General features: G+C 41.3%; 1 protein-coding gene across 1 annotated transcript; it reads left to right on the plus strand.

The window, feature by feature from the left end:
* Positions 1–4,660: 4,660 nt before the first annotated feature.
* LOC308362607 (vitellogenin-like) lies at positions 4,661–15,571 on the plus strand (the record flags this gene model as incomplete). Its single annotated transcript, XM_080835339.1, has 33 exons — positions 4,661–4,700; positions 4,953–5,104; positions 5,468–5,719; positions 5,821–5,967; positions 6,396–6,544; positions 6,639–6,789; positions 6,940–7,097; positions 7,194–7,359; positions 7,459–7,584; positions 7,675–7,893; positions 7,995–8,212; positions 8,375–8,460; positions 8,551–8,675; positions 8,764–8,865; positions 9,129–9,248; positions 9,565–9,751; positions 9,897–9,990; positions 10,079–10,264; positions 10,378–10,522; positions 10,634–10,850; positions 11,084–11,352; positions 11,591–11,626; positions 11,724–11,786; positions 12,093–12,299; positions 12,407–12,549; positions 12,698–12,836; positions 13,201–13,330; positions 13,465–13,648; positions 13,744–13,838; positions 13,956–14,050; positions 14,316–14,481; positions 14,574–14,735; positions 15,468–15,571. The coding sequence occupies 33 exons, from the start codon at positions 4,661–4,663 to the stop codon at positions 15,569–15,571; spliced, it is 4,833 nt and encodes a 1,610-aa protein (XP_080691465.1).
* Positions 15,572–22,432: the final 6,861 nt, after the last annotated feature.

Genomic DNA, 22,432 nt, shown 5'->3' on the forward strand with positions numbered 1-22,432 from the left:
GCGATAAAATTACACTGACAGGTGTAATAGGCGGAATATGTGTGCGGGGGGAGGGGCGTGGTGGCGGCGGTTACAAACATGAAAAAAAGGATACGGGACTCAAATGTATGGGAACCACTGCCTTACACCACTGACAAGGGCCCGTCATAAGAGGCTGCACCTTGGCCCGTGGTAACTACCTGAATGTTCTGCTATACCAAATTGTGACAAAACTGAAAATTCAGAAAAGGTATTTCCAGTATTTTAAAAATACAAAATACATGTATTGTTATTTGTTACATTTTCTGGCAACAGTATTTTGTATTTTATTTTGATACATTTATTTGAGGGGTATTTTGTATCAAAATACATTTAGATGTATTTTTTCCCCATCTCTGATAACGACAATGGGACATTGTCATCCTATTAGTCTACAATTGCTGCAAAGGAAATATTTGTCTTCTTGGGAAAATAACGATTGCGTACCCTATTTAAAAATATCTCACGAAATTGCTCACTATTTTTCGAAAGATGTAGTGAAATTTCTAGGATTCTTAGTTATGTTAGTTAGTTATCTTTACTCACACCATCACTGTTCAGTCCTCCATAAGTACAGACTTTTAAGTTGGGACAATCTGATCACATTTAGGAACTGCTGTTTATTGTTCAAAATCCGGTTTAACCTGCCCCCCCCACCACCACTATTCAGCCTAGTCAAGTTTAGAACAACAGCAACCAGTGCTACTCGAGGGGCAGCAAGAGGAGACTGTGATATTCCTTTAAAAATAAGTGTATTTGGACAGTCGGTTTTCTCAGTTAGGTCAGCCCAGGAATGGAACAATTTCCCACAGAACATTAGAGAATCAACCTCATTCAACAGCTTTAAAATACATCTTAAAACATGGTTAATAAATAACCAAAAATGTGATCATTAGTGGGTTAGCAGTAGAACTTATCTATTGGGATTTTATTTTATTTTATTTTATTTTATTTTATTTTATTTTATTTTATTTTATTTTATTTTATTTTATTTTATTTTATTTTATTTTATTTTATTTTATTTTATTTTACATTTTTTGTCAATGTTATGTTTGATATATATGTTAATGCCTATTTTAAGTTGTTTAGCCATTTTCACTCTGACAGGGGGACTGCCAATGGAAACTAGCCTTTTGGCTAAAATTGGGTACATTTACATTTTAATGTTTATTAATGTACACTGTCCCTCTTCATCAAATAAACAAACTCAAACTGATAGTAAACAAACAGACATCTGAAAACACATGTACACACTCATCTGAAAAAATACCGGCGTCACGCTATCAAACACTTTTTTTTTGCTGATTGGCTAGTCAGTACAGGATACAATGTGTTGATTGGTGCGTTAGAAAATCTGCCAAAAGCGCTGATTGGCTCTTTAGAAAAAACGTCAAAACAGTGCCAAAAAGAATCTGTAATTCGTAACTGAAATCCGTAATTCGTATTTGAAATCCGTATCCGTAATTCGTAACTGAAATCCGTATCTGCAGATAGATTTTGAAAGTGAAGATAATTTTTGAAAGTGTAGACAGTTTTTGAAAGTGTAGGTACATTTCGTATTTGAAATCCGTATCTGTAAATAGATTTTGAAAGTGAAGATAGTTTCTAAAAGTGTAGATACATTTTGTATTTGAAATCTGTATCTGTAGATAGGTTTGAAAGTGAAGATGGTTTCACAGATACAAAATCTATATTACAGATACAAAATTTGTATGGCATTGACGGTGATGGATGAGGAGAGGATGCACTAGATCAGGGGTCTTCAACAGGGGGTCCGCGGAGGTACTGCAGGGGGGTCGCGAAATCTTTGGTTGATAAGACAATTTTTTAAAATATTTCTAAAAAAATAAAAAATAAAAAAAATTCAACCAATTTTTTTTCCCACAAATTTAAATGTCTTCCGAATCAGAATTGCATTTATTCCCTTTATATTTACATTAACATAAATCCAACATATTGTAGCGAACGTATTAATTGATCGAGAAGATGTTATCTTTCAGTCCAATCGACACATTCAGCTACCCACAGGAGCTCTCTCAAGCTGGGCACCGGTTCACTCACACCACCTTTCATGCAAATACGACAGCACAGGCACTAGCCAATCAGATCGCGTTTCTGCTCAAGTCTAAAGAGCGAGAAGATCAAAAATAAAAGATGGCGGACCAAACTCCATTGCTGGTCTTGTTTGTACCTATAAATTATTAGTTTGACATTTTTTTGCTTAGATTAAAAAAATAAAAATAAAAATTAAGAGAAATAGACACTGTACAAGGTCAAAAAACTTAAATTGTAACTGAAAAATAAGTCTGAGAGGATTTGCGAGGTGTATGAGCCCCCTAGTTAATGTTAGCATGCTAATACCTACAATCTTAACAACTTGCTAGCGGTGTGATTGGTTTGTTGACCTGTCAATCTCACTATAACATCGATGTTGTCAAGGTAAGATACATCTCACTAATATTTATTTAGTATATTTATTTATATTTAGTCATTTAGCAGACGCTTTTATCCAAAGCGACTTACAATGTATACACATTTTATATTTATACACATTTTATATTTACACTGATGGCACACTGCACATCAGGAGCAATTCAGGGGTTCAGTGTCTTGCTCAAGGACGCTTCGACAGGGAATCGAACTAGGAATCGAACTAGCAACCTTCTGATCACTAAACGACTTCTCTACCTCCTGTACCACTGTCGCCCCTAATGTGGGAGGATGTGTGCCATCGTCAGATGCTTGAGGATTCACTGTCCCTTTTTTATGTATGATGAAATAAAAACATATATCTGTGAATTATTTTAATAAGTTGTTATTAATTGTTAGCTCAGAGTTGTTTGCAAGATGTATGTTTATAAATGGCAGTGGCACGGCACCTTTCATGTTGTTAAATGTTAAATTAAATTCATTGTTCAAAAATGAAAATGTAAATGAATATATTAAACTTGTATTATTTGAATAGCTTAGTATTGAATACACAATAACAGGGTAGCTATGTTTATTTGGCAGTAGGCCCAGTATATTTTGAACAAAATGTTATGCAATTTATATAGTAGGGGGTCCCTGCTCAGCTCGCCATCAGTTTGGGGGTCCCTGGCCTGACAAACGTTGAAGACCCCTGCACTAGATGATGTAGATGTAGCAGTGCACCATCATTGTCTTTGGCAGATTGAACTTCTTCAGCTGCTGCAGGAAGTACATCCTCTGTTGAGCTTTTGTGGTTAGGGAGCTGATGTTCAGCTCCCACTTGAGGTCCTGGGAGATGATGGAGACCAGGAAGCGGAAGGACTCCGCAGTGACGACTGGGGAGACACTCAGGGGGATTGGGGTGGGTGGGGCTGCATTCCTTCTACAACCCAAGTCTACAACCTTCTCCACTGTTTTCAGGGCATTTAGCTCCAGGTTGTTCTGACCACAGCACGTCACCAGATGTTCAATCTCCCACCTGTAAGCAGACTCGTCCCCAATCTGTGAACAAACAATGAAAGCTCAAGTTTGGCATTGTCCTCCTTTCGCTAAATGTGCAGAGGATGGATGAGCTCCCCATTAGGCAGGGTTTAGCCATTCTTATTGCCAATAACATGAATCTTCCGTTACAAAATGTTTCTCACCTTAAATCGCTTAAACTGTTGAAAGTGTATTGCGAATCATCAGCATTTGCAGTAAATAAGAGAAATAATTAAATTATACAATTATAAGACATGTTGATTTCATTTACCTCAATGAATTAATGGATTACTGTTTTCGTATCCCACTAAATAACTAGGACTACGACTTCATTAAGACTAAAAATAGCCTATGTCCCTGTACAAACACGTTTCCCGAGGGACAGAAAGTTGCGTTCCTGTTTCAGATTGATTCTCACTCACCAGCAGGAAAGGCAAGCTCTGCCTCAAGTGCATGATAAGGTGTAACAATAGACATACATTCGAACCTGCAATCTAACTACAACTTAGTTCCTTTTAGTAAAAGGAGATCATTTTATTTTCACGAGAGACAGATAGCCAAAAAGTGTTCAGAAGTGTATGAATGTAAGGTGTGTAGTAGAACATAGAACTGGTATAGATCGCATGCTGTCACAATCACATTTCTAAATGTAATTACATATTTAAAAGAAAGGCCTTCAATTAATCTCTGGTCCTTTCTCATCACCATTTGAACAATCCATTGTGTGGTTATTCTTATGTTGCCTACTCACAACTAAAAAAAAGAAATCTCACATGGGTTACTATTTTGGCAATATAAACTATCTTTGGTGAATTATATAGTCCCTCACAATTAGAGATATTAACATGGAAAGTGTACTGAATTTTAGAAGGTGAAAAGTATATACAATTTTCAAATCCAAATCTGATATCTCTTGATCGAGAACATCCCAGTGTTTACTAAAAGCCTGTGTAATTAGAACATTGACTTTTCCTTTGACAAGGTCAACAGCTAGAGGCAGGGTAACCTAACCTGGGATAGGTCCAGACACTTGTTTGGTAGTGCAATTTCTATGCCTACTATAAGCTTCTACTGGTTAATATTCTGGGAATCACAGAAGTGTGGTTAATGATACATTGAGTGGCTGTTATGTCAGCAAAATTTCAGTATAAAAGGTTTGTCCATTTCTGGGCACTCGTTGCATCCCGCAGTCATGAGGGTCCTTTTGCTTGCCCTGGCCATAGCCTTAGTGGGTATGTCTGTCTGTCTGTCTGTCATTGTGTGTTGAGAATGAAATTGCTGATGCTCATTCAAATGAATGCATTGTATACATGAATACATCTTGATTTATGTTTTTTGTGTTTTTCCTTTTCCATTCATAACAGCTGGTCAGCATGTGAACCTTGGTAAGTTGCAGCATCAACTTGAGAGCATAATAGTTCACAACTTGTTTTGTATATTCTGAATTCATCCTGAAATCAATTAACTTGCATTTTTGCTGACAGCCCCTGAGTTTGATGCCGCTAAGACCTATGTGTACAAATATGAGGCACTGCTCCTGGGCGGTCTCCCTGTGGAGGGTCTGGCCAAAGCAGGGATGAAAGTCAGCAGCAAGGTTCTCATCAGCGCTGTGGCTGAGAACACCTACCTGCTGAAGGTAATCTGGACGTACTATTGTATCTGTTTGAGGGATGCCTATGTAGAGCTATATTAATATTTTACCACTGCTGAGGGTATCTCCATTTCATTCTTCGTGTGTGTGTGTGAAGGTTTAGCTCAAAATCATGTCAAAACGTTTTCGTAAAATCATGCTGGCTGCCAGACAAACCCTACACTATTTCAAAATATGCATAAAAAAATACATATTGTAGATTGTGTTTGAATTAGGGAATGTGAATGTGAATTGCTCCATACTTCTGATAGATTAACTGAAGATCCATTTGTTGTGTAGGTAACAATGGCAGAATTCATTTTCAATGAATGTATTATCGTGACTGAAAGTTTAATTGTGTATTCCTAGCTGGTTGATCCTGAGATCTTCGAGTACAGCGGTGTCTGGCCCAAGGATCCCTTCGTCCCAGCCACCAAGCTCAACTCAGCTCTGGCCGCTCAGTTTCTGATTCCCATCAAGTTCGAGTACGCTAATGGTGTGGTCGGCAAGGTGTTTGCCCCAGCTGAAGTCTCCACTACAGTGCTCAACCTCCACAGAGGCATCCTCAACATTCTTCAGCTCAACCTCAAGAAGACCCAGAATGTTTATGAGCTGCAAGAGGTGAGACCAGAACCGTAAAGAATCATTTAGTTTTTATTGTTATTGTTTTCAGTATAATGTCATGTAACAAATATGTCAATTCTAACCTCAATCACCTCAAGGCTGGAGCTCAGGGAGTGTGCAAGACCTTCTACGTCATCAGTGAGGATGTCAAGACAGAGCGCGTTGTTGTCACCAAGTCCAAGGATCTCAACAACTGCCAGGAGAGGATCGTCAAGAATTTGGGCCTGGCTTACTTGGAAACACTGGTAAGCAAAACATGATCACTTCTCTTGGTTTAGATCTTGATGCTGATGCTTGGCCATGAACATTTCCTAATGTATCACTGCCATCAAGCCTCTTCCTCTACTTACTGAATAGTCACTAATCACCTTGTATTCTGAAGAAATAAACACACTTCCACTTAATGTACTTTGTGTTTTATTTTAATTAAATTATTTATTTTTCTTTTATATTACTGTCTTTTTAATCACATGTTTTTATTCTATTTTATATTTTCTTTTGGTTGTATTGTTCTATCTTTTATTGGTTTTCAATCTTAAGCTCTTTGTCTTTATTTTTCCTTTGTGTATTCCCTTTGCTTTTTAGCATGTAAAGTACATTGAGTTGCCTCTGTGTATGTATCCTCAATGCTTTCCTTGCGATGCCTAATAATTGTCCAATCTCACACATACAGAAAGCAACCAGCTTGACTGGAGCCGCAACCTACAGCTACATCATGAAACCAAGCGCCACTGGTGCTCTGATCACTGAAGCAACAGTCCGGGAGCTTCATCAGGTCACACCTGTTGCTGAGATGGGTGGAGTTGCACAGATGGAAGCCAAGTATGGGTTTTGTACCAGAGTTTTAAACAGATTAAGTATAACTACAAATGCAGAGCCTTGCAAGCTAAATGCAGTCTTTTTACCATGATTACAGACAAAGCCTCACCCTCATCGAGGTTGAAAGTTCTCCAATTGTGCAGGCCAATGCTGATTATGTGTCGCGTGGAGCACTGCAGTATGAGTTTGCCACTGAAATTCTTCAGACTCCCATTCAGCTTATCAAAATCAGTGACCCGACAGCTCAGGTAATGCTAGAGGTTATCATTTTCCCTCTGAACGTTTCTGAACAATCTTTTTTTGGATGTCTCTTCCTCTCAAATAAGTTGTGTTCATTTATCTCCACAATACATTTCCTGAGTATTAAACATGTTAACTAATTTGTCTCATCATCTCAGGCTGTGGAGATTCTGGACCATCTGGTTGCAAACAATGCGGCTCAGGTCCATGAGGATGCTCCTCTGAAGTTCCTCCAGCTGATCCAGGTGTTGCGTGTGGCCAGCCAGGAGAATGTTGAAGCCATCTGGAGTCAGTTTCAGGCCAGACCAGATTACAGGTATGACATTATTACTTTTCTGTAATAAGCCTTTAATGAGGTATGGCTGTAAAATACAGTGTTACATCTCATATTTGATATATATTATTGTTGCAGGCGTTTTATTCTGGATGCCATTCCTGTTGTTGGAACACCAGCTGCTGTGAGGTTCATCAAGGAGAAGTTCCTAGCCAAGGACATCACCGTTGCCGAAACAGTTCAAGTTCTTTTGGCTGCTGTGCATATGGTTCCTGCTGATCCGGAGATCATCAGACTCATCTCTGTAAGTCAGTAGAAGAAGTGTAGATTTAAATTTAAAAAGTTCCCCTAAAGGACAACACTTATTTTAACACTTATCAACTCTTTTATCCTAATCAATCAGAGCCTGGCTCTTCACCACAAGGTTCAGGCTCACCCTGTTCTGCGTGAGATTGCTATGCTGGGTTATGGTACCATGATTGCCAAGCACTGTGCTGCCGTTCCTACTTGCCCAGCTGAACTCCTGAAGGTGAATGTTTTCCCTCATCCTCAGAATATCCCCTGAATTTAGATAGAATTTCTCCTAAAGTGACTGAAAATACTCAACTTCTTTCTCCAGCCCCTCCATGAACGTGCGGCTGAGGCTGTTGCCAATGCTGATATTGATGAAATCACCCTACTGGTCAAAGTTCTAGGTAACGCTGGCCACCCCGCCAGTCTTAAACCAATCATGAAGATCCTCCCTGGATTTGGCTCTGCAGCTGCTGCTCTCCCCATCAGGGTTCAGGCTGATGCCATCTTGGCCCTGAGGAACATTGCTAAGAGGGAGTTCAAGTTGGTACGTGTGCCTGCCGGTCCATGCAGTTTCGACATTGCTTTCTGTAAGTCGATTGATTGGTCTCTATATATGTGATGCAACTTGGCTGATTTCTGAAACAGGTTCAGCCAGTGGCCCTTCAGCTGTTCATGGACAAGACTCTGCACCCAGAGCTGAGGATGGTTGCCTGCATTGTGCTGTTTGAGACTAAACCTAATGTCGCACTGGTGTCTACTCTCGCCAACGTGCTGAAGAAGGAGTCCAGCCTGCAGCTGGTTAGCTTTGCATACTCCCACATGAAGGCCCTGTCCAAGGGCAGCTCCCCAGACCTTGCCCCTGTGTAAGTGTTAGCTGTTATTTCTTTGCTACGTTTATTACCATAACAAAGCTCTCAAGTTTTATAGTTATTGCTTTTGTGGATGTCATCATGTGGTCATTAAATATGCATATAAGCATAAATGATCTAGATCTATCTAATATTGGTTCTTCCTGCTGTCACCAGCAATATTGCCATGAAGATCCTCAGCCCCAAGCTGGACAGACTGAGCTACCGTTTCAGCAAAGCAATCCACCTTGATGTCTACAGAGGTACAACTATTTTCATTATCGTCAAAAACTCAACTTTGCCACGCAGCTTTATCCACAGTGAAATATCTCTATGTTTTAATTTGTCCCCAGATCCCATGATGGCTGGTGCTGCTGGTAGTGCTTTCATCATCAATGATGGTGCCACTATTCTGCCCAGAGCCGTCGTGGCCAAAGCTCGTGCCTATCTTGCTGGAGCCGCCGCCGATGTTCTTGAGGTTAGGAGAAGTTGAAGCTCTTCAGCTTGCCATAAAATAATCATTTTGAACTTTCATCAACATCAGTCATCCGATCGATCGCCCTCAGGTTGGTGTGAGGACAGAAGGCATCCAGGAGGCTCTCCTGAAGTCCCCAGCTCTGGCTGAGAACACCGACAGGGTGACCAAGATGAAGCAAGTCCTGAGGGCCGTAAGTTACAGTGTTCCCTACATTACATTCATTCTGTCATTACATTGAAAACCCATTCTTGCTCTTTTATTTTATATATTTCTAATGCTTAAGCAATATAGCACGAGTGGGAGTGGGGTAGGTAAGGGATAAATCCACGGGTGGTGTTCGGCCGTAGCCACCGAGGCCGCAGGAACGTCTCTCGTCCAATCAGAAACAGCTAAATAACGCGATAGAACCAAATTGTTTTATAATTTTGTATATATTCACCTGTGTGTTCAAAGATGAAAGAATGGAGAGCCCTTCCCCAGAGCCAGCCTCTGGCCTCTGTGTACGCCAAGTTCATGGGACAAGAAATCGCTTTTGCTAATATCGATAAAGCCCTCGTTGACCAGGCAGTTCAGGTATGTCCAATTTGTAAATTAAGTGTTTTCAACTCATAAATCCTAACTTGTAAATTAATGACTGTAAGTGTTTTCAACTCATAAGCCCTAACAGAAGAAATTCCTGAATTCCTGAAAAAAAAACAGAAATGTTTACAAAATCTAGTTGATTTTGCTCTGTATTTACAGATCTTAATAGAAAACACAATACACACCTTATCATGAAGGTTTTCTATGTATGTTTCAACCAGTTAGATTAGATTTAATTGTCTATGCTACTATGTGAGAGATCTGGACTCAGAAGAAGGACTTAAAAACTGTCACTGCTGATCTCCAGATGGCCACTAGTGCCGATGCCAAGACCCTGCTGAAGGATGCCCTGAAAGCACTGCAGACTGGCATTTCAGTTCAGGCCGCTAAGCCTCTTCTGGCTGCTGAGATTCGTCGCATCTTCCCCACTGCTGTTGGTGTGCCAATGGAGCTCAGTCTCTACTCTGCTGCTGTTGGTGCTTCCACCGTTAAAAGTAGGACTGCATTATGATTTCACTTCCATACTAGGAGGTTTTTCCAAGGTAGTCCTTTACCAAAAAGGCAACATTTAAATGTTCCTGTTATCTGCAGTGGATTAAAATATCACCGCCTGATACGTTTTTATATACTTCCTATTAGTTCAAGCCTCCATCAGCCCACCTCTTCACGAGCCTATCACTGCTGCCCAGCTGATGCATTCAGACATTAAGTTGGAGGTTGAGGTCACTCCAAGGTAAGAAGAAGATAAGATACATTCACACTATTCGGTGGGTGCCCAATGACTATTGGTAAAATAGGTAGTGTTTCTTCTCATCTCCTAGCGTCGCCATGCACACCTTTGCTGTGATGGGAGTCAACACTGCCTTGATTCAGGCTGCTGTCATGGCTAGAGCCAAGGCTGCCACTGTGATGCCCGCTAAATTTGCGTTAAGAGCAAATATTCCCAAACTGAACTTCAAGGCGGAGGCTTTCCCCGTTGAGACACCTGAGCACATTGCAGCAGTGCGGTAATGAAACTCAAAGCTATTTTAAAGTATTAAAACCACCAGAGAGATAGATCATGGTTGTAGCAATGCAATGTTGAAATAACACAATCTTATGTTTGGAAATATTCTGGCAGCTTTGAGACCCTCGCGATCACCAGAAACATTGCAGATCTTGCGAGTGAGAGAATCACACCCATGGTCCCTGTGATTGTTGCAGCTGATCAGCCGTCCAAGGAAAGGTTTACCTCTAAGACGTCAGCCTCATTTGCTAGTGATATGGTAAGACACTTAGTACATGTGATTCCTCTCACACTGCTACTGTGTAACAGACCCCACCGGTCTTTCCATCTCCATATTTATACACCCCTCGTCTCTGCTCGTTTGTTCCAGGCCCGATCCTCTGAGATGGTTTCTTCTGATCTGTCGTCTGAAGTTGCCCCTCAGTTGAGAGCAGGAACACCAATCCAGAAGACCACCTGTATCCCAGCTCCCCTTCTTGGGCTCAAGGGATGCTTTGAGCTCACCTCTAGCAATGCTGCTCTTATCACGAACACACCTCTGCTCAACTTGGTTGGACAGCATGCAGTCTTTGTTGCTGTAAGACCTGGTAAGAAATAATCATGTTATTGTTAGACATTCCCGTAACACAGTGGTCCCTGGAGAAGTGGGTATACTCTTTTTTAAGCAGCCCATACAGCACAGGATAAACGCCCTGTTTTGAGAAGTGGGTATACTCAATGCTGACTGAAAAATAAGTGGGCCTGCGTAAACCCTGGACTACACCACTGCCGTAACATATCTTTTGCAATTGTCTTCATTGTGCTTTCCTGTTTTCTCTAGCTGATGGTCCAGCGATTGAGAAAGTGGAGCTTGAAATTGACATGGGACCCAGAGCCGCAGAGAAGCTTGTGAAAGACCTGCCTACACAGCAGGACATTCCAGAGGGCAGCAACATCTTGCTGAAGCTCCGGAAGATTCTGGAAACCGGCGTGAGGAACGTCTCCAGCAGCTCCTCCAGCTCCTCCTCCCGCCGCCCAAGCTCCTCCTCCTCCAGCCGCTCCTCCTCCTCCTCCAGCTCCAGCTCCAGCTCCGCCAGGCGCTCATCCCCGGTGAGGAGGTGCATAGGATTGGCACGCCAGCCATTGGTCTGCTGCGATCAATCTCCTCTGAAAGGGATTGGATGAACCAGTGTCCCTAGCTCACTGATTGGCCCTCTAGAAGTCTTGAGCAAACTTTTCTCATCGTTTTACAGAGCATGATTCCAGAAACAAGATGTATAGCATCATGTGTGTATCAGCTGAATTCAAACTGATATTAAAATAAATCTTTCAAATGTATCCCTTGCAGGAGAGTTACAAGTTCACCAAGAACCACGTCCACATGGTAATGATCTTATACAGTCCTTATACAATTACTTTTGCATTCCCTTGCTAATATGTACAGTGTCTTAAATTATGTCAATTCTGTCTCTATCTTACAGCACAGAACCAGCGCGGACTTGAGCAGAAGTAGTGCATCCAGCTTTGAGGCCATTTACAAGCAGGTAAAAAGTGAATTCATAGTATTACCACTGGTATGACTGTCTGAATGAATGGACTGGACCGGACTACTCTGTAAAGCGTCTTCGGGTATATAAAGAAGCGCTATATAAAATTGAATTGATTGATTTATTGATTATCTCCTTATGTCAAAATAAATTAGATCAAATCAGAGTGATAACCACAATTAATTTGATTATTACAACATTTTATGTAAAGTTATGGTTTATAAATCAGTAACATAATTTTTTTTGTGGTTGATACATTTTTAAATAGTTGTGTAAAACTATGGTCTTTTCTACCGTTACTAGAATGAGTTCCTTGGGAATGCCATCGCTCCTGCTGTGGTGGTCATTGCCCGTGCAGTGAGAGCCGACCATAAGTTGCTGGGATACCAGGCTGCTGGCTACTTTGATAAGGCCAACAACAGGGTGCAGACCATCGTCTCTGCTCTGGCTGAAACTGACCACTGGAAGTTGTGTGCTGATGGTGTCCTCCTGAGCAAACACAAAGTCATGGTGCGACTCAAACCTCCTTCTTCTATGCCTTCTCTTAGTCACCATAACATTGACAATTCATCTTGGCTTGATTGTAATATCTATGTATGTGAAATTTCTGTTATCAGGCTAAGGTTGCCTGGGGAGCACAGTGCACGGAATATGCCACCATCTTGAAGGGTGAGACTGGACTAATAGATGCCAGTCCTGCTGTCCGTCTGGGATTCGAATGGGTGAAGATCCCTGACATTGTCACAGCCTATGGCAAGAGGTAACCAGTCGTCCAAGACTGAGATATAGTTCAATTCAATTCTATTCTATTTATATAGCACCAAAACAATACAATGATCTTAATGCATCTACTCAAGTTTATTGTGCCCCTATGAATATTAATTGGCTATTATTCTGTGTCCACCTAGAATGACTAAGTATATACCAGGTGTTGCTCTGCTAGCTGGTATCACAGTGACCGATGCCAAGAACACTGCAAACGATATTGAACTGTCTGTTGCCGTCCCCACCGCGAGGTCCCTGAATATCCTTCTGAAGACCCCCGGGGTAAATGGTTATGCTTTAAATTAATCCCCTGAAAACTCATCTATCTCCCTCAACTCTAGTTCACGTTTCGACATAGCCTTATGCTAATGATATGTAAAGTCCAATCCCGCAAGTTGAGGGGTTTGGTCCCTAAGGATTTTGTGAGGAAAGACACCCAGGCTGTCTGGTTTTGTGTTTTGAGACTATCATTGGTTCCAAGGTGGAACTACTCAGCCATGGCTTTGACTGCTTAGTTCTCTCATGATATGTCGTATACCATATTTAAAAAAAACAAAACATTATATGGACATGTTTTCACTCGATTGGGTCTTAAAGGTTACTTAATATTCTGTACTGCTATGTTTTGTGGAATATTTTTCTGTAGATGACGATTACCAAGCTGGCTTTGCCTCTGCCCTTCGCCCTGCCACTCAAAAAAGAGGATGTTGACCGCCTCTTTCCGGAGGAGGATATGACTGAAAATTTTAAAACTCTTTTCGCTGACGCCACCTCTGGTATGTGAATGAACTCAGAATCCTTATTTCCATTATGACAACTACTGTTCAAGATCTTGAAAGGGATTATTCTGTGATACTGTCAGTATTGTCATGTTTGTCCTTTGGGTTTTTTTTTTTTTTTTTTTTTAAAGCTCAATGCACCAGTACCCGTGACATGCTGACCACATTCAACAACAGGAGGTACAGGAACGAAGTGCCCCTCTCCTGCTACCAGGTCCTGGCTCAGGACTGCACATCGGAGCTGAAGTTCATCGTTCTCATGAAGAATGATCAGGTCTCTGAGCAGAAGCACCTCAGTGTAAAGTTGTCTGACATGTGAGTGATATATCAGTAGTGTTGTGCTACACCATAACTCATTTACTATGCCTTGCTCATCATATTCATATTTATTTATCGTCGCCTGTCCACAGAGATGTGGACCTGTACCCCATGGGCAAGGACGTGCTTGTGAAGGTGAACGGACTGGAGGTTCCTCTCTCCGGCCTTCCCTACCAACATCCAACAGGTCCGTCTTTTCTCTCGTGTTGCCATGGAAATACTGATCATCATAACAGCTCAATGTCCCAGGTTTTCTGCATTAAGGTTTGAGGTTTGTTGTTTTTGTTACCCTTTATTTCTTTAGAATCCATCCTGATCAAACAGAGAGGTGAGGGTCTGTCCCTCTACGCCCCGAGACTGGGTCTTCAGGAGGTTTATTTTGACAAGGACACATGGAAGGCAAGTACAATATGTTTATCAATGTAAACGGTCCCTTTTCAAATAAACGCATAAATAAATAAATAAATAAATATTTCATGGACGTGCTGTGATTGATGACCTCACTTAAAGAATTTTACAGCAAGATATACATTGTTGCATTATTGGTGTAGTCAAGATCAACATAGCATAGACATAACATATAATACCATACACAATAAAGGCAAGGTCTTTGATGCCCTTACTCTAATAAGAACGTCAAACTAAGAAAAACTGTGTCCTTCAGGTTAATGTTGTGGACTGGATGAAGGGCCAGACTTGTGGTCTGTGTGGTAAAGCCGACGGAGAGATCAAACAGGAGTACTCCACCCCCAGTGGTTACCAGACCAAGAGCCCTGCCAGCTTCGCCCACTCCTGGGTGCTTCCTGCCGAGAGCTGCCGTGACAGCACTCGTAAGAGAGATACCTTTCAGCAATTACTTACTTATTTTTAGACAAAGGTCTGTCACATTTAATGTGCTGACACGTCTTTGTATTTGTTTCAGAGTGCCGTCTGAAGCTTGAATCTGTGAAACTGGAGAAGCAGATGATTGTGGACGGACAGGAGTCTAAATGCTACTCTGTTGAGCCAGTGCTGCGCTGTCTGCCCGGTTGCCTGCCAATAAAGACCATGCCTGTCACCGTTGGATTCCACTGCCTGCCCACCTGTGAGTATTTGGTTCTGTATTTGGTTGGCATTAGGCCTTCCTTAAAACTATGTCAGTTTGATGTAACTTGCCGACTGAGTCAATCAAATTGGGCCAATTTTTTTTTTACATTGTTTGATCTGCTGACTTGACAACTATAACTTTTTGTTGTGATCGAGTAAAGATTTAGAAGTAATATGTTGTCATCTTTTCGTGCTGTGAATTTTAGTTGTGATCAAAGGGAATTATTAGGAAAAAGATCAGGACTGTCATTGCAGTATGGTTTCATCCAAACATGATCACATCATTTGTGTTTCTCCCAGGTGGACATTATGATTAGGACTTTAAATAATGATATGACATGACAACCTGACAAGTGATACTTTGTCTTGATAGAATATCAAAAGCTAAATACAGAGAGCACACAGTGTCTTGTGTTTTGAGTGAAGTCTTGTATCAAAATGATTTTCTATAGAATGTTGGCTTTCTAAATATGCCAGAATAATGAAGTAGAGACACAACCTCTTGGTGCTGCTGTTCTATTTTCTGAACTATACAATGCTCACTAGATTTACTCCAGTTATCCAAGAGTGTCATGTGATTAGAACTATTTTGGTGACATAATCTTTCAGGATCTTTTATTTTATTTGGATGTTACAGCAGACGCACAATAAGAATGTCTTTAATGGGACATTCTGGTATCAATAACAACAGTTACAAGTTTATCTGAAATGGTCTTTTTCTCCTGTTTAGATTCCAGCTCTGTGGATCTGAGCAACATCTCTGAGAAGAGTGTGGACCTCAGGGAGACTGCAGAGGCCCATATGGCATGCCAGTGCAGTGCCCAGTGTGCATAGAGTGATTACGATTTGTTGTAATATGATATTATGTTCAATATTTGTTTAAAGGTGTAATTACTGAATTAAATAAAAGCCCCATTTGAACCACTCTCTGTGTATATACACTGGTATCTAAACAAAATTCATATTTGTGCTGAAAGCCTGTGTGTGTGTGGCATGAAGCAGTGTGTGATTATAGAGCAAGTATAGTATACTTTTAGTATAGTTGACATACAAAAAAGATTTACTTTTACATGACCAACTGCATGTGATCAAAGGAGAAATAGCAAGTTGGGCTCTCTCTCTCTCTCTCTCTCTCTCTCTCTCTCTCCTCTCTCTCTCTCTCTCTCTCTCTCTCTCTCTCTCTCTCTCTCTCTCTCTCTCTCTCTCTCTCTCTCACTCTCTCTCTCTCTCTCTCTCTCTCTCTCTCTCTCTCTCTCTCTCTCTCTCTCTCTCTCTCTCTCTCTCCTCTCTCTCTCTCTCTCTCTCTCTCTCTCTCTCTCTCTCTCTCTCTCTCTCTCTCTCTCTCTCTCTCTCTCTCTCTCTCTCTCTCTCTCTCTCTCTCTCTCTCTCTCTCTCTCTCTCTCTCTCTCTCTCTCTCTCTCTCTCTCTCTCTCTCTCTCTCTCTCTCTCTCTCTCTCTCTCTCTCTCGCATGTGATGAATGTGGGGCATCAAAGGAGAAATAGCAAGTTGGGCTGGTTTGAATCACAGACAACAGAACAACTAAGATCTCAGAAATACATTTTCACACCAATAAGATTTCTAAGGCCACTGCCAGACTAAGCCGATTTTCATACTTTCCGGAACGAATTCGGGGTTAGTCAATCGCGGCCAGACAAAGCTGTGCTGCGCTGTGCTGCGGCCACACACACCCATTGAAACTGGTGAATCTGCTGTAGTACATATGCAAGGCCTGTTGGTGGCGCTGTGAAGGGTGCTACCGGAAATGGAGAAGAAGACTCGGAGAAGAAGACGACGACAAGTTACAACTAGTTAAGTTAGTGACAGTTCAGTTTGTCGCCAAGTAGTTGACCATACTGTGCCTTATACATTTCCTATGCTTAAATCATCATTGTTCGACCTGTATGTGATGCATTATGTGCATACCTAATGAGAGTAAGGGTTTTCATGAAGTTGCTACTGTGATAGATCGTGTGTATTAAATACCACATTTTGGGCTACCTTCTAGTGCTATTAGTAGTGATTAGCATGCTAAGCGGAGATTTAGCTATGTTCTGTTCTTATGTTGATACGCTGTAATAAAGATGTGTTCAATCCTGCTAAGATTTCGACTGGATGAGATATGAATGAGATCCATGTTGCCTAGTGTAATGTCCACTATTATATGTATCTAGTAATATTAGTTGTGTAATTCAGTGCAGTGCAAATTAGTCCCCATAAAGAAGACTGCTTTGGTAACTCAGTGAATAAAACGTGCCCTTCTTAGATTGTTGTTTGCCAGCCATAAACAGAACAGAAGACTTACATTTTTTTGTTTTTATTGCGATTGGGAAGATGTACGTGACTACTTGACAGCTTCCAGCGTTCACGTGGGATAATTACGTCATCAGATTCGCGGATTCAAACCCGATTTGCGGTCAGTCAGGCAGGGTAGATTGCAATAGCAGGGTAGATTGCAACCTTCCCACTCTGGAGAGGGGATTCTAACCTTGACGGTAAGTGACGCTCCAAAGTATGAAAATCGGCTTAGTCTGGCAGTGGCCTAAAACTCAGTCACAGGATAGTGTCTGGCCACCAGTACAAGGTAGAAATTTGAAAAGCGTCAACGTTTTCACAAACAGCGCTTGACGAAATGGCCATAAGTTTGACTATTTTTCAGGTGACTAAATGGAGTGGCACTCCGTTTCGTTCAAAGTCTTCTGTACCACAGCAACTAGTAATTGAAACGTGATTGAGACAAGAAAATCTCCTATAAAAAAAGATTTACTTAGAAAACGAAGAAAATTACAAGTTCACATCGGGCCTGCACTCCCCATCAGGAACATCTGTCCATTAAGTGTCGTCCTCACAGCATCATCATCTGCTTTCATCGTCCTCTGTGATTTTAACAAAGCCAAACTTTCCCGGGGCCTGCCAGAATTCAAACAGCACATCCACTTCCCGACATGAGGAGAAAACACCCTAGATCACTACTACATTCCATTCAAGGACAGCTACAAAGCTACCCCCTTGCCTGCATTCGGAAAATCCGACCATGTTGCCATTTTCCTTCTACCACAATACAAACAGATGATCCTAAATGAAGCTCCGATGAACTAAACACTTTCTCTGCATGCTTTGAGATGGGGGGCGAAAACAAGAACTCAATGGCAGTTTATGCCGACATGAATGCCAATAACACTGAACCCCCTTTCACAGTCAGTGAGAGTGCTGTGAGGAGGGTGTTCAAAGGGTTAAATGAGAAAAAGGCTGCTGGGCCTGACCAGATCCCTGAGAGGGTCCTTAAATCCTGTGCTGACCAGCAAGCTCCAGTGTATACCAGGGTCTTCAATACATCCCTGGCCCAAGCAGTTGTCCTATCTTGTTTTAAGCCGTCCATAATTTGCCCCGGTGCCAAACCATGGAGTTTGAGCGATTATCGTCCAGTGGCCCTTCCATCAGCAGCGATGAAGTGCTATGAAAGGCTGGTAATAACCTGCCTACCCTAACCCTAACCCTTCCATCAGCAGTGATGAAGTGCTATGAACGGCTGGTAATAACCTGCCCACCTGCCCAGCTCCTTTGACCCCCTCCAGTTTGCATATAAAACAAATAGAAGCAGACCATCTCAAACCTTTTACACACCCCTCTAACCCACATGAATTGCATGACTCCTCCTCTCATCCTCTCCTCCTCCCCTCCTCTACTCCTCTCCTCCTCTACTCCTAGAGGAGAGGAGTAGAGGATAGTTGATTACAGTTGATTACAGTTCAACACTCAATACCATAGTCCCCCTCCACCTGGTCGTCAAGATCGCTGGGGTTCAACACCCAAATGTGCAACTGGGTGCTCAGCTTCCTCACTGACCACCCCCAGGTGGTGAGAGTGGGGTTGGTGTAACCTCTGGGCTGCTGACCCTCAACTATCAGAGCATCCCTACCCACTATGCATGATATTTACCACAGGAGGGTGGAGTTGAGGGCAAGATATATCATGAGGGATGACTTACACCCCAATGCCAGCCTCTTCACCCTGTTGCCTTGGGTAGACGCCTCCGCAGTCTCAATGCAAGGGGCCTCATGTATAAAATGTTGCGTAGAAGCCATCCTCCATTTGATCTAAGACATTTCCTGAAATGAACGTAAGTGTGATTCAGAGAAAATGAACAAATGCACAAAAAACATGTGTACGCCAATCGTTATAGTGAGGCTGAAATCGACGTTTGGCTGATGGAAGAGCAGATGCGGGCCAAAACATTGTTCGAAAGCCTTTCTGGTGGCGTAATGGCAAAAGCAAAGTATGTGACATGATAGTAGACACGTCTCCGAAGCACCAGCGGCAGCACCTGCTGCAGAGGCACCTGCTGCACCAGCGGGGCCTCGCCGGCCATCGCCAGCTTCCTCTTCCACCCATCATAGGTCCTTCAGACACAAGGGGACTTGGATGAGTCTGTTAGTGAGGTTGTTGCCTAACTCTGTCCGTTGTTGAGGGTTATTTGAACAAACGTGCCTAAATAAAACATTCTGTAGAAAATGTGAACTTGTGTGCATTTATTCTCATCAACATTATTTAACTGTTGGTATTGTTGGTGAATCAGCTCCAGTCTTCTCAGCCCAGGGATGCGTATTCCAGCCAGCTGGGATGGGAGGGGGGTCATCTTGGTCCATGCGCATTTATTTTCTCCTAGCTCTATGCCATGGCTTAGACAGACGTTGTGTAGCACAGAACAGGCTCGGATGATCTGAAAACCTTTTCGGGGTTATATAGCAGTCTCCCCCCCGATGCATCCAAACATCGCTACCTTCCCTTCAGCATGCCTATGCTGCGCTCCACTACCGACCGCGCACTGGCATGTGCTGTATTGAAGTGGGCTTCCTAGGCTGTCTGAGTGTGCGCAATTGTGGTGAGAAACCATTGGGGACCCTGTTTTACGCAGGGCATCCTCTTTCACATTTAGCTGTTCCTGGGCACTGTATGGAAATCCAATAAATTGCGCAAATAGAGGGATAACACCGCGAAGAACATCGACATTGGACTGATGCTATTTCAATTATTCAAATTGTTTAATTGATTTTATCTAGCGATGATGATGATGATGAAACTGCGTGATGGCGCTCGGAGAGTTCAAAATTCCTGCAGTACTCCAGTATTGCCACAAGGAAATGTACTTACGCGAACTCGAACCAGACGTAGAGATACGTCCTTTTCCACCTCTAAAACGGTTTTTAGAAATCTGTACTTTGACGTGGATTTGATTACACGAACAGTCTAAGATCAAATCTGTGCGTAAGTAAGTTTTATAAATGAGGCCCAAGGACTGAGAGACTTAGGAGACGTTTTTACCCACAGGCAGAGAGACTATTGAGCTCAACTTCAGGTACTCACTAAGTATTCAAATGTCCTTATTTAATTGTTACTTTTTGCACAGTGTGAAGCGAAGCGTGGACCCTTTTTTAACCCTAGATTGAAAACAAGACCCAAAATGGTGGATGTTGGAAAGAAACACATAAATGTCTGCCAAATGTCTGCTTTTCTGAGGGTGCCACATAGAGCCACATGTCTGCTGAAAAAGCAGAATAATATGAAATACAAGGCCATCATCATCCAGAATCCAGAAATAGAAATAAACCTAGGAAGGTATCCTTTGTTAAAAGCATAACCTTCTATGTTTACGGTTTTATTTTTTAAATAAATGGTTGTTTCTTTTTTTCTTCTCAGATGTATATCCACTTTTGACAAACCATAAAAAGCAGGGGGGAAAGGTTTTGATGTGTCATCTTGCAATGTAAACTCAAAGATTCTTAAACTGATTATGGTAATTTCCTCTTGGAGATACATAGATTTTACAAGATTTTAGTTTTGTTCTCCTTACAAAGCGCTCATTTCTTGGTTTTGAAAATTAGAAGATTCAAGGTTTCTGTTGTTGTTATTAAGGCATATTGAAAACAAGACCCAAAATGGTGGATGTTTGCTTTCAAATGTCTGCTTTCAAATGTCTGCTTTTCTGAGGGTGAGGCATAGAGCCACATGTCTGCTGAAAAAGCAGATTAAGAAATACAAGGCCATTATCCAGAGTCCAGAAATACAAATAAACCTATCCGTTTGTTAAAAGCATAACCTTCTTCTCTGATGTTTATCCACTTTTGACAAACCATAACAAGCAGGGGAAAAAGTTTTCTTTTATCATGATTTTGATGTGTCATCTTGGAATTAAACTCAAAAGATGGTCAAATTATGGTAATTCCCCCTTGGAGAGATACATACAAATTTGGAAAAAATAACTGAAGAATAACAATCAAAATATGAATTTCAAAATATAAACATTGTGCATACCAATTTTGAGCTTCATACCAACAGTGCTGGAAATTTGCCTTTTAAAAGAGAGATATGGAAATAAGGGATTTGTTGAATTGGTTTCATCATACAAGTAGGTTTTCAGAGAATTACTGTAAGAGAATCTAAGACTCATTAATATGTAGAAGGAAAGTTTGAAAAATATTGGAAATGCTTTTGAAACTATGAAAATAAAACATGGTACCTGCAGAATGAGACAATTCTAGGCTTGAGAGAATATTATCACCAGTTATAAACCAGATAAGTTATCTGAAATTGTTCATGGAAATCCTTGACATGACCTGAAAAGTTGTCCTGAAATGACCCATGAGCAAATCTGTTGATCAACCTAAAATGTGCCCAACATAAATGTCAGTGTGTTTCAGAAGCTAAAGAATTACCATGACAAATGTCAGCATGAGTTAACCTATTACCCAATGTCCAATAAACCAAGTCCTGACCAGAAGTGTTACCTAACTCTGAATGAATTCAGGTAATACACTTTATGAACTTATTTGATGTAAATTACAGGAATGTAAGATTGGTAACAAGAAAGTATACATGAATGTGTTAGAAGTCTTCTGGTTTACACTTTACTGAGATAGTACCCCTACAGACATCAGGTTCAGTCTTTCTAATAATTCACTGAACATCACATTAACCAAATCCAATCCTTCACCATCAATCGTGGTTAACAGAGTTTGCACAGATAGTTTGTTTATAATCTGAGCATCTATAGATAGTCTATAGGGGACCATCCAAAGAAGTGTGACTCTCTTTTGTTCTTGGTCATGTACAGTAAACATGAATAAACACAAAGCAAATAAACATTTCCAATGCAAACACTAAACAGGGCCCCAGCATGTCTGCCTACTCTTTATATCTCCCATGGTCATTATTTGGAAACAAACAGCATCACAGACGTATAATACAACTTCTCTATAAAAGTTCATATAACAGAACTTCTAAACCATACCTGAAGGTATGAAAGAGTACCAATATAAATGTTGTTTTTGGCTCTAGGGACCGTAACCCTGGGGACCGTAACCCTGCCAATTCCTCAAGAAACAAAATATCGAGCCTTTTATCCCTGTTCCTTAACCAAATGTTATGCCATGTAGAAATGTAATGAGACCCTAATGAGATCCTAGCTTCCAGATTACATTTATATGAACTTCAACTTTAACAGAATAGTTGTGGTGCTGGTAGAGTGTACCAAAAGCCCTAATGACCCAGACACTGATATGAGAGGAGAGGAGAGGAGGGCAGGCCAGCCTAACCTGTTCAGGTCATGGGCATCTAACCTTGAACCAACCACGTGTGCATCACAATGATTTGGTGAAAGAAGCCTCAAAGTTAATGATATATTGGGTGACGTCAATAAA

The sequence above is a fragment of the Sprattus sprattus genome, assembly GCF_963457725.1.
Source record: "Sprattus sprattus genome assembly, chromosome: 3".
Taxonomy (NCBI): Eukaryota; Metazoa; Chordata; class Actinopteri; order Clupeiformes; family Clupeidae; genus Sprattus; species Sprattus sprattus.